The 15,194-nt window shown below is 52.1% G+C and overlaps 1 protein-coding gene across 7 annotated transcripts; it reads left to right on the top strand.

The window, feature by feature from the left end:
- The first annotated feature begins 486 nt into the window (after positions 1-486).
- On the top strand, positions 487-15,144 carry EHMT2 (euchromatic histone lysine methyltransferase 2). 7 transcript variants are annotated; one of them, XM_016121685.2, is made up of 28 exons: positions 487-548; positions 1,195-1,261; positions 1,359-1,577; positions 1,665-1,918; positions 2,715-2,799; positions 2,891-2,931; positions 3,042-3,197; positions 6,281-6,412; positions 6,528-6,642; positions 6,800-6,901; positions 7,119-7,267; positions 7,360-7,503; positions 7,588-7,823; positions 7,902-8,084; positions 8,202-8,284; positions 8,626-8,732; positions 8,832-8,954; positions 9,041-9,142; positions 9,982-10,086; positions 10,202-10,356; positions 10,441-10,608; positions 11,059-11,203; positions 11,549-11,626; positions 11,989-12,104; positions 12,220-12,306; positions 13,864-13,942; positions 14,066-14,241; positions 14,646-15,144. In XM_016121685.2, the coding sequence occupies exons 1-28, from the start codon at positions 507-509 to the stop codon at positions 14,824-14,826; spliced, it is 3,630 nt and encodes a 1,209-aa protein (XP_015977171.1). In that variant the 5' UTR covers positions 487-506; the 3' UTR covers positions 14,827-15,144. The 7 variants fall into 7 exon arrangements, with proteins under 7 accessions (XP_015977171.1, XP_015977170.1, XP_015977172.1 ...); XM_016121684.2 differs by having other exon boundaries at positions 9,982-10,095; XM_016121686.2 differs by lacking the exon at positions 6,800-6,901.
- Positions 15,145-15,194: the final 50 nt, after the last annotated feature.

The following is a 15,194-nucleotide window of genomic DNA, read 5'->3' as shown; positions in this document are numbered from 1 at the left end:
AGAGACAGCCCCAGGTTTTCAAAAGGGGACATGAAGCAGCATGCTAGAACCAGCCAAGAGGAAAGGCGTCCTCTGCGTAGTCCCATCGTCCCCTATTTGCTCGTTAGAGAAGCGAGGTCACAATTGGGGCCAAGCCTTCTATCTGGTGACCCAGAAACTGGAAAGCAACCAGAGGCAGAAGCACACGCGGGTCAGATTGGAAATACACCCGCTGCAGAAAGCCGGGAGGCTCAGACGTTCCGCCTGTTACCTAAAACCTGTTGGGGGATGGAGAGGCCGCACGTGGACCAAGGCATTCCTTCAGCCGATGAGCTGAAGCTAGGAATGGCAGAATTCTCCGTCTCAGCCCCCAATTTAAGGATGCCACTGCCATTTCCAAGGCCGCTCTCGGAGGAAAATGGCCAGAAAGCGCGCAGTGGCTCCTTTAAGGCTCCTCCTAGCCCGCCCTCCCTGCCCACGTGACCCGGGGCGGTCGCGCGCCGGCTCAGCCCCCAGCGCAAGCGGCGATGGCGGCGGCGGCGGGAGCTGCAGCGGCGGCGGCCGCCGAGGTGCGGAAGGGGAGGGGGAGAGGCGGGTGCATGCCCGCGCGCGCGCCCGGGGGAAGCGCGCGCCCGTGCAATGCTCCGGGGGTGCAACGGGGCCGGGGGGCCCAGACGGGACTCACAGCAATCCGGAGGGCCAGCACCGGGGGCGGATGAGGGGACCAGGGGGTGGGAGGTGGGGGGAGTGGGCACGGAGGCGCGTGTGCAGCCGCCGGCTGTCTCCGAGTGGGCGGTGGGCGCCGGCGGCCCAGGAGCACGCGCGAGGGGCACGAGGGGCCGTCCACCGGGCTGGGGGTCAGCGGGCGCTGGAGGGGTTGGTGCCCGGGGTCCCCGCGGCCTGGGGGACAAAGGGGGAGCAGCGCGTGCAGCCGGGAGGAGGGGGCGGGGCCTCCGCGCGGAGGCCCCGCCCCCTCCCCCTCCTCTCCTCTCAGCCCCGGAGATGCGAGGTCTACCGAGAGGGAGGGGGCTGATGCGGGCCCGGGGGAGGGGTCGTGCGGCCCCTCCCGGCAGCCGAGGCCGCGGAAGGGGGGGCGGCCATAGAGGAAGAGGTAGGCCCCGGAGCCTACTCTCTCTTTCCAGGGCCCAGGCGTCCTGGGCCCCCCAACTTCCTCCCGGGCTAACCAGCCCTCTTATCCCTTGTGTTACCTCTCAGGGGGAGGCCCCTGCTGAGATGGGGGCGCTAGTGCTGGACAAGGAGCCCAGAGGAGCCACAGAGAGAGGTGAGTGCAGCAAGAAACGAGCCGAGCTGGACCTTCACCTCCCCAAACACAGAATCTCTTGAGCCCTTAGCCCTGAACTTTTTCTCTTCCCTTACAGTTCATGGCTCTTTGGGGGACACCCCTCATAGTGAGGAGACCTTACCCAAGGCCAGTCCCGACTCCCTGGAGCCTGCTGGCCCCTCATCCCCAGCCTCTGTCACCGTCACTGTCGGCGATGAGGGGGCTGACACTACTGTAGGAGCCACACCGCTCATTGGGGATGAACCTGAGAATCTGGAGGGAGATGGGGACCTCCAAGGGGGGCGCATCCTGCTGGGTGAGAGGCAACGGAGCTAGGGGTGAGGTGGGGTATCCTCTGACTCTGTCTTCCCTCTTATCTTGCCTCTGCCTGCCTGTTTTCCAGGCCATGCCACAAAGTCATTCCCGTCTTCCCCCAGCAAGGGGGGTGCCGGTCCCAGCCGCGCCAAGATGTCAATGACAGGGGCTGGAAAATCACCCCCATCAGTCCAGAGTTTGGCTATGAGGCTACTGAGTATGCCGGGGGCCCAGGGAACGGCAGCAGGAGGGCCTGAACCCTCTCCAGCTACCACGAGTCTGGAGGGGCAGCCCAAGGTCCACCGAGCCAGGAAAACCATGTCCAAACCCGGAAATGGACAGGTGAGGACTAGGGGAAAGGTTGTGGGGGTGGGAGAGTACAGTAATTAACCCTCGACTTCTTCTGAGTTTTTTTACAGTTTAGTTTCAGGCTTTTTTTCTGATCCATGCACAGTTTTACATATTTACCAAGGGACTACTTTGTGTCAAATTTTGGGCTGGTACTTTATGAACTAACAGGTTCCTGTCTTGGAGTTTACATTTTTAGAGAGGAGAGTAGAAGAAACAAAAGTTAAAAACTTATTTATGTAGTTAATTATGTCTTGATTACTCTTAAGACAATGACTGTTTAAAGAAACTTAAAACCACTCTTCTATCTCAAAGCGAGTCCTTAAAGAACTTTTTCCTCTGAAACTGCCACTGCTGCATTTTTGAAGGTTGTACTCGTACTGGGAAGGAGATGAGGGCCGCAAAAATGACCCAGGAGGGAAATGACAGAGGCCCCAGAATCTCACAAGCTTCACGACAATATTTTTAGGGCTCTTGGTAGCATTTTATTTGGGGTGTGGTTTGAGTAGCTTTGGTCAAAGCCTTAACCTTTGTTTTCTCACCTGTAAAATGGGAGGAAAGGGCCTTCTGTACACTTGAAGAAATAAGCGAAGGAAGGTTAGGTGTGGGATGTGCTCGACACCCTTCTCAGGAGACAGTTCTTGTTAAAGCCACATTCTGGTTACTGCAGCTTCAGATGGCATTTTTGAGGATGTGGCTCACCATCTCACCCCCATCTGGTACTCCAGGCTAATCTGGGCAGAACCATAGACACTCCCTGACCCTAAGTGTGTTCCCTCTTGGTCCCCAGCCCCCAGTCCCTGAGAAGAGGCCCCCTGAAGTCCAGCATTTCCGAATGAGTGATGACGTGCACTCTCTGGGAAAGGTGACCTCAGGTCAGTCCCACCTCCACCCACCTACCTGCAGCTTGATATGGCCTGTCTTGAGGGGTTAGAGTACTAGCCTTATTCCTTTCTCTCCTTCCAGATGTGGCCAAAAGGAGGAAGTTGAACTCAGGAGGTGGCCTGGTGAGCTGGGAGAGGCAGAGAACTGGGCCTTTCCACCTGAGGGGCTGCTCCAAGGGAAATGGGTTGGTGAGGGAGTGCCAGTAGCTTCAATTATTCTGATCTTTTTCTAGTCAGAGGAGTTGGGTTCTGCCCGGGGTTCTGGAGAAATGACCTTGGAGAAGGGAGATCCCAGATCCCTGGAGGAATGGGAGACAGTGGTGGGGGATGACTTCAGCCTCTACTATGACTCCTACTCTGTGGATGAACGTGTGGACTCTGACAGCAAGGTGAGAGGGTGCTGGCCTGCCTGGTCCCATATCTAGGGCTCACTCTCCAGTCTTTCCTGTGCTCCTTTTTCCTCTTTATTTTCTGAATACCCACTAATTCACTGCCTTATCCTCTCAATAACTTATTGCCATTTATGCTGCACCCCATTCCATCCCCTTGCCATTCCCCACAGTGACCACCATCCTGGGTTTTGGGTTTAGCATCCCATTTCATGGTTTATTTGTTGTTTACTTATTTACTCCTTTGTTTATTCTTGGTTTGGTTTTATTTCATATATATTGCCTATGCACTATAATGCTTATCCTTGCCTGTTCTGCTTTTTATTTAATGCTTTCATCATGAAAACTTTCAAATACAAATGATCCTTGAACAACACAGATTTAAATTTCGCAGGTCCTCTTATATGTGGATTTTTTTCAGTAAACAAATTTATATTTTTTGTGATTTCTTATAACACTTTTTAGCTTATTTCATTATAAGAATACAGTATATAATCATATAACATAAAATGTGTTAATTAACTATTTACATTATTGGTAAGGATTCTGGTCAACAGCAGGCTATTAGTAGTTAAGTTTGGGGGAGTCAAAAGTTATACCTGGATTTTCAACTGCACCCCTAACCCTTGTGTTGTTCAAGGGTCAACTGTATACACAAATGAATTGATGAATAAGCCCATGTAGCCATCAATACACCGCTGATTTTTAAAAATAACATTTGTAAAAATGTTAATATTTTTTTTTCAATTACAGTTAACATGTGATATTATACTAGTTTTAAGTGCACAACGTTGTGATTACACATTTATATAACTTACAAAGTGGTCACCCAGTAAGTCTAGTATGCATCTGACACCATGTATAGTTGTTACAATGTTTTGACTATATTCCCTATCCTGTACTTTACATCCCTGTGACTATCTTTATAACTGGCAATTTGTACTTCTTAATCCTTTCCCTTTTTCACCCATCCCCCCCAAATGCCCTCCCATCTGGCAGTCATTCACCCTACGTTTGTTTCTGTTTTGTTTTTTAGATTCCACGTTAAAGTGAAATTATATGGCATTTGTCTTGTCTTTGTCTGACTTATTTCACTTAGCATAATACCCTTTAGGTCTATCTGTGTTGTCACAAATGGCAAGATCTCATTTTTTTATGGCCACCTAATACTCTATTGTATATATGTGCTACTTCTTTATCAATTTGTCTATCGATAGTCATTTAGATTGCTTCTATATCTTAGCTTTTATAAATGATGCTGCAGTGAATATAGGGATACATATGTCTTTACAAATTAGTCTTTTGGGTTTCTTCCGATATATGCCCAGAAGTGATCCCACTTCTGTTTTTAATTTCATGAGGAACCTCCAAACTGGTTTCCATAGTGGCTACACCAATATACAATCCCACCAACAGTGCAAGAGGGTTCCCTTTTCTTCACATCCTCACTAGTACTCATTGTTTGTTGGTTTGATAATATCCATTCTGACAAGTGTGAGGTGGTATCTCATTGTTTTAGTTTGCTGTTCCCTAATGATTAGTGACCCTGAGTATCTTTGTGTGTGTCTATTGGCCATCTGTATACCCTCTTTGGAGAAATGTCTATTCAGGTCCTCTGCCCGTTTTTTAATTGGATTGTTTGGTTTTTTGGTGTTAAGTTATATGAGTTTCTTATATATTTTGGATATTAGCCCCTTCTTAAATGTATCATCGGAAAATATCTTCTCTCATTCAATACATTGTCTTTTCATTTTGTTGATGATGTCCTTTGCTATGCAAAAACTCTTTGGTTTGATACAGTCCCATTTGTTACTTTTTTAAAATTTTTTCCCCTTACCTGAGACCTATCTAAAAAAAAATATTACTAAGAGAAATGTCAAAGAGTCTATGTTTTTTACTGTCTGTGTTTTCCTCTGGGAGTTTTATGGTTTCAGGTCTTAACATATAAGTCTGTAATCGATTTTGAGTTTATTCTTGTATATAGTGTAAACATGTGATCCAGTTTTATTCTTTTGCATGTGTCTGTCCAGTCTTCCCAGTACCATTTATTGAAGAGACTTCTTTACCCCATTGTGTATTCTTGTCCCCTTTGTAATACACAGCTGGTCTTGACACTCATGTACTCCTCCCCCAACACACCCTTACTGAATTATTTTAAAGCAAATCCCAGACATTTCGTATTATCTAGAACTATTTCCATTTGTATCTCTAAACATAAGTCCCCTCTCTGTTTAACATCACTACATGACTTTTCACTCCTAAAAAATTTACCAATGATTTTTTAATGTCATCACTTTGCTACCAGTTAGTCTTCACATTTCCTCATTTGTTTCATAAATGGGTTTTTGTTTATCAAAATTCAAATGAGGTCCTCACATTGATTTGATTAACATTTGTCTTAGGTCTTTCTTGACATGTAGATTCCTCTATCTTCTAAAAAAAATTTCTTGCCATTTGTTTGTTGAAGAAACCAACAATTCCTACAGAATTCTTCACGTTTAGGACTGGGTCGATTGGGCAGGGATTGACATGTTCCTCTCTGCCTAGTATTTCTTATAAACAAATCTAAAAGTGATCAGCTTCAGGTGCTTTTCTCTTTTTTTTTTTGGCAAGAAAACTTGATCACTGGTCTGAGTGCTTCCTGTTGCTTCACATCAGGAGGCATGGAATATCTGGTCTTTTATTAGAGGTGTTAAAATCAACTTGTGGATTTAGGTGATATCCACCTCATTCTTATTATAAAGTTCCTCATCAGCTTTTCATTTAGTGTTTTTAGCCACCATTGGTATTAGTAGTCTTACTTATTTATGAATTTCATAAAAATATTATACCATACTTTTGCTTTCTGGAACTTTTTTCCTGGGCCGCAAAGCACGAGCACACATGTTGCATCTAACTGTAGCTCTTTCTTTTTCATTGCTGTATGATATTCTATATCCCCTCTCTTTATCCAGCTCTTTTCTGCCTGTCTTGCCTACACTCACCTCCGTTAGAGAGCCATCCCTGGATAGTCATTGTTTTCTTTATCCCACCTTATTGTTTGAGTCCTGGGGTTGGATGTGACTTGCCTGCCTCTCTCCCAGTCTGAGGTGGAAGCTCTGGCTGAACAACTGAGTGAGGAGGAGGAGGAAGAAGAAGAGGAAGAGGAAGAGGAGGAAGAGGAAGAAGAGGAAGAGGAAGAGGAAGATGAGGAGTCAGGCAACCAGTCAGACAGGGTGAGAGCTAAATCCTTGTGTCCCCATGGAGTGGGGCAGCGAGACCAGTGGTATTAGTCCTCGGGAGGGAGTGTAGTCTGGGGCCCAGCTTGCTAACTCTCTTCCTCCTCCCCAGAGTGGTTCCAGTGGCCGACGCAAGGCCAAAAAGAAATGGCGGAAGGACAGCCCCTGGGTGAAGCCATCACGGAAACGGCGGAAGCGGGAGCCTCCACGGGCCAAGGAGCCACGAGGTGAGGAGGCTCCTCTGCTTTGGTGGCCCTCCTCCAGCCCCACTCCCAGCCCCCAGAGAGTGTGCACAAACACATGCTTATGCATGTACACACGCATGTACCCACATGTCCAGGCACCTGTGAGCTCGCACTCTCACTCTCTCTGTCTCTGTGTCAGGAGTGAATGGTGTGGGCTCCTCAGGCCCCAGTGAGTACATGGAGGTCCCTCTGGGGTCCCTGGAGCTGCCCAGCGAGGGGACCCTCTCCCCCAACCACGCTGGTAATTGCCAATTGCTGGGATAGGGAGCCACTAGGGGATACCCTCAGGGCCGGAGGGAAAGGGGAGGAGGGGAACCCCACTGGGTGTTCATGGCCAGGCATTAGGGGTTCTGGAGCATGGAGGGAAAGGTAGGCAGGGTGGGGGTGAGAGGCCCCACCAGGAGTCCCAGTGAGTGAGGGGCAGGACCTCCCTCAGCTTCCTTTTCCCTCTATCCAAGGGGTGTCCAACGACACATCTTCGCTGGAGACAGAGCGCGGGTTTGAGGAGCTACCCCTCTGCAGCTGCCGCATGGAAGCACCCAAGATTGATCGCATCAGCGAGAGAGCAGGGCACAAGTGCATGGCCACGGAGAGTGTGGATGGGGAGGTGAGCCTATGAGGCAGGAGGAAAAGTGCTGGGGACATCCAGCCACAGGCCCTAGCCTTACCTCTCTTCTCGCCCATCCTCACTTCCCGCAGCTGTCAGGCTGCAACACTGCAATCCTCAAGCGGGAGACCATGAGACCATCAAGCCGCGTGGCACTGATGGTGCTCTGTGAGACCCACCGCGCCCGCATGGTCAAACACCACTGCTGCCCAGGCTGTGGCTACTTCTGTACAGCGGTGAGTGACCACAGAGCAGAAAGACAGCATGCCTCACAGAAGAAGGGGCTCCCATAGCCTAAACACATTGTTTCCCTGCCCCAGGGCACCTTCCTAGAGTGCCACCCCGACTTCCGTGTGGCCCACCGCTTCCACAAGGCCTGTGTGTCCCAGCTGAACGGGATGGTCTTCTGTCCCCACTGTGGGGAGGATGCATCCGAGGCCCAGGAGGTGACCATCCCCCGGGGGGATGGAGTGACCCCACCAGCTGGCACTGCAGCCCCTGCCCCCCTACCCCTGGCCCAGGATGCCCCCGGGAGAGCAGACACTTCCCAGCCCAGGTACTGGCCTCCCTCTTCTCTACTGTCTTCCCTATCCCCTCCCCGTTACTCCCAAGACATCAACACCTTCTCCCTCAGCGCCCGGATGCGAGGGCATGGGGAGCCCCGGCGTCCACCCTGTGACCCCCTGGCGGACACCATCGACAGCTCAGGACCCTCCCTGACTCTGCCCAGTGGGGGCTGCCTCTCAGCCGTGGGGCTGCCACCAGGGCCAGGTCGGGAGGCCCTGGAAAAGGCCCTGGTCATCCAGGAGTCAGAGAGGTAAATAGGGGGTTGCTCTCTAGCACAGTGACTGGGGCTGGGACTAAGGGCAGATCTGCAGGTATAAACGCTGATGCTCAAACCTGAGGCACTCGCCTCTCTCCCTCACCATGGTAGGCGAAAGAAACTCCGGTTCCACCCGCGGCAGTTATACCTGTCAGTGAAGCAAGGGGAGCTGCAGAAGGTGATTCTGATGCTATGTGAGTATTTCACTCAGTTCAACAAACCTTGATTGAGCACTGGTTATATACCAGGCACCAGGCTGGGGCCAGCAGTGTAGCAGTGAAGGACTCCGTCCTTGCCCCAGAGATGTTACCTGTCTCACCCAGCAGCCCAAGGGGGCAGGGCTGCTTTGAACTCGGTGCTCCTGGCTCCTTCACTCAGATAAGTGCCTCAGTGGAGGTGAGAACAAAGGCCTAGAAGGGGCCCAGTCCCAGATTGGGGCCCTGAGGAGCCTTCCATGGAGGAAATGCCACCTGACCCCCCTTGCTCGCTTACCACTTGTCCCTCCCTCTCCCGGTGTGGCGGGCTCTCCCCGAAGTGGACAACCTGGATCCCAACTTCCAGAGCGACCAGCAGAGCAAGCGCACGCCCCTGCACGCGGCCGCCCAAAAGGGCTCCGTGGAGATCTGCCACGTGCTGCTGCAGGTCAGCACGGCCCGGCCCTCTGCCTCACTGACCAGGCCCTTGGACCCCCTCCCCTGCCCGGCCCCTGTCTGGCACCAGCCCACATGCCCCTTCTCACAGGCTGGAGCCAACATTAATGCAGTGGACAAGCAACAGCGGACACCACTGATGGAGGCTGTGGTGAACAACCACCTGGAGGTGGCACGCTACATGGTGCAACGGGGAGGCTGTGTCTATAACAAGGTGTGGCGGCTGGGCAGCAGGGCCCAGGGCCCGGGACCGGGCTCGAGGTGCCTGCAAGAGAACTCATCTCCCCACGTCTCCCTCAGGAGGAGGATGGCTCCACCTGCCTCCACCATGCAGCCAAAATTGGGAACTTGGAGATGGTCGGCCTGTTGCTCAGCACGGGACAGGTGGATGTCAATGCTCAGGTGAGAGGCGTGGCTGCGCCCCCCCTAGCCCCGCCCCTCAGGGTCCTCGTGCTACCCTTAAGGGGCTTTGGGTCTCTTTTCAACCTCAGCTGACCTATGACCCCTCCCCTGCATTTCATGCTGCTCCAACCTGTCTCCATCTCTTTTTCCTCTGTTCATTTTTATTTCTTTACAACCTCTCTCTTTCCTGCATTCTTTTTATCAGTTTTCAGAATGGGTTGCTACCTAATCTCTGGAAGTATCAAATGAGATTATTAATTCTTAGTGTTTAATTTGATAGATATGTTTTAGTCTAGTGTCTTTATTCTCCATCCTTGAATAGTCCTGTCCTTTGTCAACAAGAGCCCCTTGAAGTTGGCTCCTGTAACTTTTGATGTGACCCAGTAGCCTTTGAGAGCGTCTTTTTACCTTTCAACACATTTCCTATGCCAGACTCAGATTCTACAGTTTCTCTAAGAAGTTCTTATTCTTTTGGGAAGTATTTTTAGATATTACAGTATACATGTACCTAGGGGTAATTGTCACTATTGAGTCACTGTTTCTAGGACTTTTTAGTAGGAAAGCCTAGGAAATGTGTATTTTTTAGGAAGAAAATATTTCTTTATACCCTTGAGCAACAGACACTATTAGTCCTATTTTATACTTGAGAAAATTTAAGACCTAGAGACATTTAGTGACTTTCTCAGAGTCTCACAGCATATGAGTGATAGAGCTGGAACTCACGCTGAGTCTGGCTCCAGAGCACATACTCTTGTCCATATGCTGTTTTGGCGAGCAGGCCTGGCTGCTGGGGCAGAGCAGGGGCTGCCCCCCACGCCTTCCTCTCTCCCCATCCACAGGACAGTGGGGGATGGACGCCCATCATCTGGGCCGCAGAGCACAAGCACATTGAGGTGATCCGCATGCTGCTGACACGGGGCGCTGACGTCACCCTCACAGACAACGTGAGAGTTGTATGGGATAGAAGAGATGAGGATGGCCCCAGGCCCCTGAACAAGGTGGAGGCTGGGTTCAAGGGTTCACTGCCTGTGCCCATCCATTCCCCTCCCACCTCAACAGGAGGAGAACATCTGCCTACACTGGGCCTCCTTCACTGGCAGCGCCGCCATTGCCGAGGTCCTCCTGAATGCCCGCTGTGACCTCCATGCTGTCAACTACCATGGGGACACACCCCTGCACATTGCAGCCCGAGAGAGCTACCACGACTGCGTGCTGTGAGCTCCTGCCCACCCCACACCCCAGTTCCCCTATGCTACCTCTCATAGCCGCAGACCCCACGGGCTTCTGTGCCCTCCCAGGTTGTTCCTGTCACGCGGGGCAAACCCTGAGCTTCGGAACAAGGAGGGGGACACTGCGTGGGACCTGACTCCTGAGCGTTCTGATGTGTGGTTTGCACTCCAGCTCAACCGCAAACTTCGGCTTGGTGTGGGAAATAGGGCCATCCGCACTGAGAAAATCATTTGCAGGTGAGAGCTGAGCCCTCTCTGTCCTAGAACTGCCTCCCACTTCTTCCCAGGTCTGACTGAGCCCTCAGAACATCTTCCAGGCCCTCCTCAGGCCCCAGTGAATCCCCAGAACCACCTCCAGACCCCCTTATAGGGCTGCCAGATAGAGCAAATGAAAATAGAGGATATCCAGTTAAATTAGAGTCTCAGATGAATAGACCATACTTTTTCAGTACAAAAGCTTCCCATGCAGTATTTGGAACATAATTATACTAAATTATTTCTTGTTTATCCGAAATCTGAACTTAACTGAGTACCCTACATTTTATCTGCCATCCTCACTCCCCATGCCCCAGTAAACTCTGAGGACCATCCTCTTCCCTCCCTTACCCCACACCCCAGGAATCTCCTCACACCTAGGGGAACCCTCAGCTCATACCCTGGTCCCCATCCCCATATCCCTTCTGCCAGGGACGTGGCTCGGGGCTATGAGAATGTGCCCATTCCATGTGTCAATGGCGTGGATGGGGAGCCATGCCCTGAAGATTACAAATATATCTCAGAGAACTGCGAGACGTCTACCATGAACATCGACCGCAACATCACTCACCTGCAGGTAAAGGGGCCTGGCCCCTCCTAAAGGGACTCCAGGGTTACCAAGTACATAGGGCACATTGCAGGCCAACAAGGGCACCTGGCCAAGGGAGTGGGGACTGGAAAGGAGCTCCTGTGTGGGCTCGATCCCCCTGGAGAAGGGGTCCTTTTTCTAGGATACACAAAGGTATCGTTCAGGCTCATGGTAGCCCTGAAGACACCCCTTCAGCAATATCTTGATTCCCCTCACTACCACCCAAGATCCTAAAACATGGACCCTAGAGAAAGGGCAGCAGTTGGGGGGCAGGAAGAACTGAAAGGCAAAGGTCAGTTATGGAGGTTGATCTGACCCTGCCTTTCACCCCAGCACTGCACATGTGTAGATGACTGCTCCAGCTCTAACTGCCTGTGTGGCCAGCTCAGCATTCGCTGTTGGTATGACAAGGTACTCACCCTTGCCCTGTCCACAGACACTTATCTGCTCCAGAGGAACTGGCCTTGAACTCTGACTCCCTGGGACCTTATCCCTCCCTCATACCCTGTTGGGGAAGTGGCAGAGAAGGCAAGGCAGGACCTGGAATTCCTTGGATTCTGCCATGACATTGGCCTAGCCCAGGCATATGCAAATGAAGAGGGGTGGTTTTGCGTACCTTGTTCTTGATCTCAGAGCATACATGGTGTCCCCCAGCCCTGCCTCCCTTGTCCGGGTTTGGGTCAGGGGAAGATTTTTCTTTGGAGTCTTGAGGGTCCTGGGCAGCTGAGGTGGACACCACATAGAAACTATTGTCTTCCCATCCCTCACCCCAGGATGGGCGGCTGCTCCAGGAATTTAACAAGATTGAGCCCCCACTGATTTTCGAGTGTAACCAGGCCTGCTCCTGCTGGAGAAACTGCAAGAACCGGGTAGTACAGAGTGGTATCAAGTGAGGCCCTGCCCCACAAGCCCCGCCCCCTCATCCCACCTTACCCCCCTTAGTCCCCTTCTCTGGGGCGCTTCCAGGTTCATCCACCCAACATCACCCTCTCTCCCACGCCCAGGGTCCGACTGCAGCTCTACCGAACAGCAAAGATGGGCTGGGGCGTCCGAGCCCTGCAGACTATCCCCCAGGGGACCTTCATCTGCGAGTGAGTGGGTCCAAGGGTACCTTGGCCCCTGGGGGTAAGGGGCTAGGCCACAGCCACTGCTGGCTCTCAGGCCTCCCTCTCCGCCCTTCTCCCTGGTGGGCCCCATCTCTTTTCACTACTCCTCTAGCCAGCCTCTTTGGCCCACCATCCCCACATCCAAGTGCCCTACCTGCCACTGCTCTGCTCAGACCACAGAGCTCTCCATCCGCACTGCCCGCACCTTTCCTCCTCTCCTCCCTTCCCTTCTGTTTCCCAGCCTCACACACCCTCTCCCTGCCCTTCTGAGCTGGGGAAAGCAGCAGTTTTGGAGACAGACATTGGTTTGAGTCCCACTCTGTTGCTGGGTATTCTTGGCTAAGTTATTTCACCTCTTTGAGCTGAGCTCATTTTTCTTGTCAAAATGGATGGGAAACCTTTCTGTTCACCTCAGGGACCTCATCCCTATCAGTTCTGTCTCCACCCAGCATCTGTAACCTCTGCCTGCCCCCTGGCTCCTATTCAATAGCCTTTAGACTTAATCTAGGTATCCTTTAGCCTTTCAAAAAAAACCACACACTTTAGTCCCATTTGCCTATTTAGGGACCATTCATTTTCTCTGTCACGTCATCGCTCAAATTCTCAAAAAAGCAGCCCCTCCTTCCTGGGCCTTAGTTTCCCCACCATCGCCTCACCGCTCATCCTTTCCAAAATCTGCCTTTGTCCTCGCCCCTGTGCTGTTGCTGTCTTTCAACAGTCCTCTACCACACCCCTGCTCCATGCGCCTCGATCTTTGTTTTCCTGGCATCTGCTACTTCCTTAGCTCTGGCTCCTATGACACTCTTCACCTCCAACCCATCCATCTTTTCCCCTTACCAGCTCCTCCCTCTCTGCTTTACAAATGTGGGCATCCTCACCCCTGGCTCCTTCCTGGAGTTCTCACAGGTCCTGTGGCTCTGTCCCTTCCTGTACCCCAGACCACTCTCCTGTCCTTCCACCTGAAATCGCCACCACCTGCTAGGTGATTCCTCATCCACAAACCTCCCAGAGTCTAAACCTGAACAAATTTCCTCATTCAAGCCAACGGCCCACAAATACTGATCCCCAAATGCCAGAGGCTTGGTGTTGTGCTTGCTGAATCTTCCTCAGCGCAGCTCCAGCCTTTCTCTTCACCTCTCCTGCCTCTACTTCTCCAGCTCATCCCTGACCCACTGACCTTTAGACTGCCCCCTACACTTGTCAGTCCTTTCTGTTCTAGCTACTCAGGGTGGACCCCAACTGGCGGGAGTGTGCCTTGTGTTGTCCCCTCACATGCCTATGTCCCCATGTTCCTCTTCCTGATTCCCCCCTCCAGAGCAGGCCACCCACTTCCTCCCTCACAGATGATGTTCACTGCCCTCCAGGCCCACTTATGCCTCAGGTCACCCAGCCCAGTCCCAGCAATGTTGCTCTGTAAGATTTAGACACTGGGGTAGCTGACGTAGTAGAAGAGAATTGTGTGGTTATGAGGAGAGACAGGGCCTGCAGCCAGTTCCCAATAACCCCTGCTCACCTTTAGAACCTCTACTTCCTACCCAACAGGTATGTCGGGGAGCTGATCTCCGATGCTGAGGCCGATGTGAGAGAGGATGATTCTTACCTCTTCGACTTAGACAACAAGGTGAGCCAGAGACCCCTGTCTCCCACTTCCAGTAGCAGCTGGAAACCTGGGTGGTCAGTGGATGGGGACTTGGCCAGGCACAAAGGGTGGTGGTAGATGTGAAGAGTGCTGCCTTCCCCTCAGGATGGAGAGGTGTACTGCATTGATGCCCGTTACTATGGCAACATCAGCCGGTTCATCAACCACCTGTGTGACCCCAATATCATCCCTGTCCGGGTCTTCATGCTGCACCAAGACCTGCGATTTCCACGCATTGCCTTCTTCAGTTCCCGAGACATCCGAACTGGGGAGGAGCTGGGGTGAGGCCACCCGGGGCTTAGCCAGGGGCGTGGGAAACAGCAAGCTTGAGACCAGCAGCCGATGGCTAGAGAGCGCTTGATTGCAGACATATATTAGAGCAGACCTTCTCAGCTGTCCATGTACAGAAGTGTCCCTGGAGGGCTTGTTAAATAATCGAATAGTCCAGAGCCTCACAGATTTTGATTCAGTAGGTTTGGGGTAGGGCCCAAGACTGCATTTCACACAATTTCTCAGGCAGTGCTGGTGCTGCGGATCCATAGAATGTATGAGGACTTCAAGCCTGTCAAGAGATGATGGGGGTGGGTGCTATAGTCCCTTTTGGGGAGCAGGATCCACAGAGGCTTTGGAGTGGGCCTGGGCAGCTGGGTCTGGGTCCCACAAGTCTCTTGTGCTCCTCTAACAGGTTTGACTATGGTGACCGCTTCTGGGACATCAAAAGCAAATATTTCACCTGCCAGTGTGGCTCGGAGAAGTGCAAGCATTCAGCTGAGGCCATTGCCCTGGAGCAGAGCCGTCTGGCCCGCCTGGACCCCCACCCCGAGCTGCTGCCTGAACTGGGCTCCCTGCCCCCTGTCAACCCCTGAGAGTGGACCACATCATTCCACCCCCCAGCCACCAGCTCAGCAGCTGCCTCTGTCACTTGCTGTTCACAGCTCACACCCATGAGTGATGCCATCTTCTTTCCTCCTAGCCCTTCACACATTCCTTGGCCAGAGACCCCAGCCAGGCCCTGGAGGTCTGACAGCCCCTCTCTCCCAGAGCTGGTTCCTCCCTGGGTGGGTGGACTTCAGGGCTGGCCATACCCCTATTCCCCATCCTCAGCTGAAGTTCGATGAATTGAAATGGGCCTCTATACCAACTGGTTTCCTTTGTTCTCAATAAATATTGGGTTTGGTAATAAACAGTGATTTTTAGAGGGTGGCAGGGGAAGAACCACGCACAGACAGAATGT

Source organism: Rousettus aegyptiacus, unplaced genomic scaffold, assembly GCF_014176215.1.
Source record: "Rousettus aegyptiacus isolate mRouAeg1 unplaced genomic scaffold, mRouAeg1.p scaffold_m13_p_1, whole genome shotgun sequence".
Taxonomy (NCBI): Eukaryota; Metazoa; Chordata; class Mammalia; order Chiroptera; family Pteropodidae; genus Rousettus; species Rousettus aegyptiacus.
This window is presented reverse-complemented; position numbering and strand designations above follow the sequence as displayed.

Excerpts from the sequence above, each read along its gene's own strand:
- EHMT2 (XM_036238277.1), top strand. The coding sequence starts at position 982 with ATGCGAGGTCTACCGAGAGGGAGGGGGCTGATGCGGGCCCGGGGGAGG. Across the intron at positions 6,902-7,118 it reads CCTCTCCCCCAACCACGCTG|GGGTGTCCAACGACACATCT; the intron begins GTAATTGCCAAT and ends CCTCTATCCAAG. Across the intron at positions 14,242-14,645 it reads CGAACTGGGGAGGAGCTGGG|GTTTGACTATGGTGACCGCT; the intron begins GTGAGGCCACCC and ends CTCCTCTAACAG.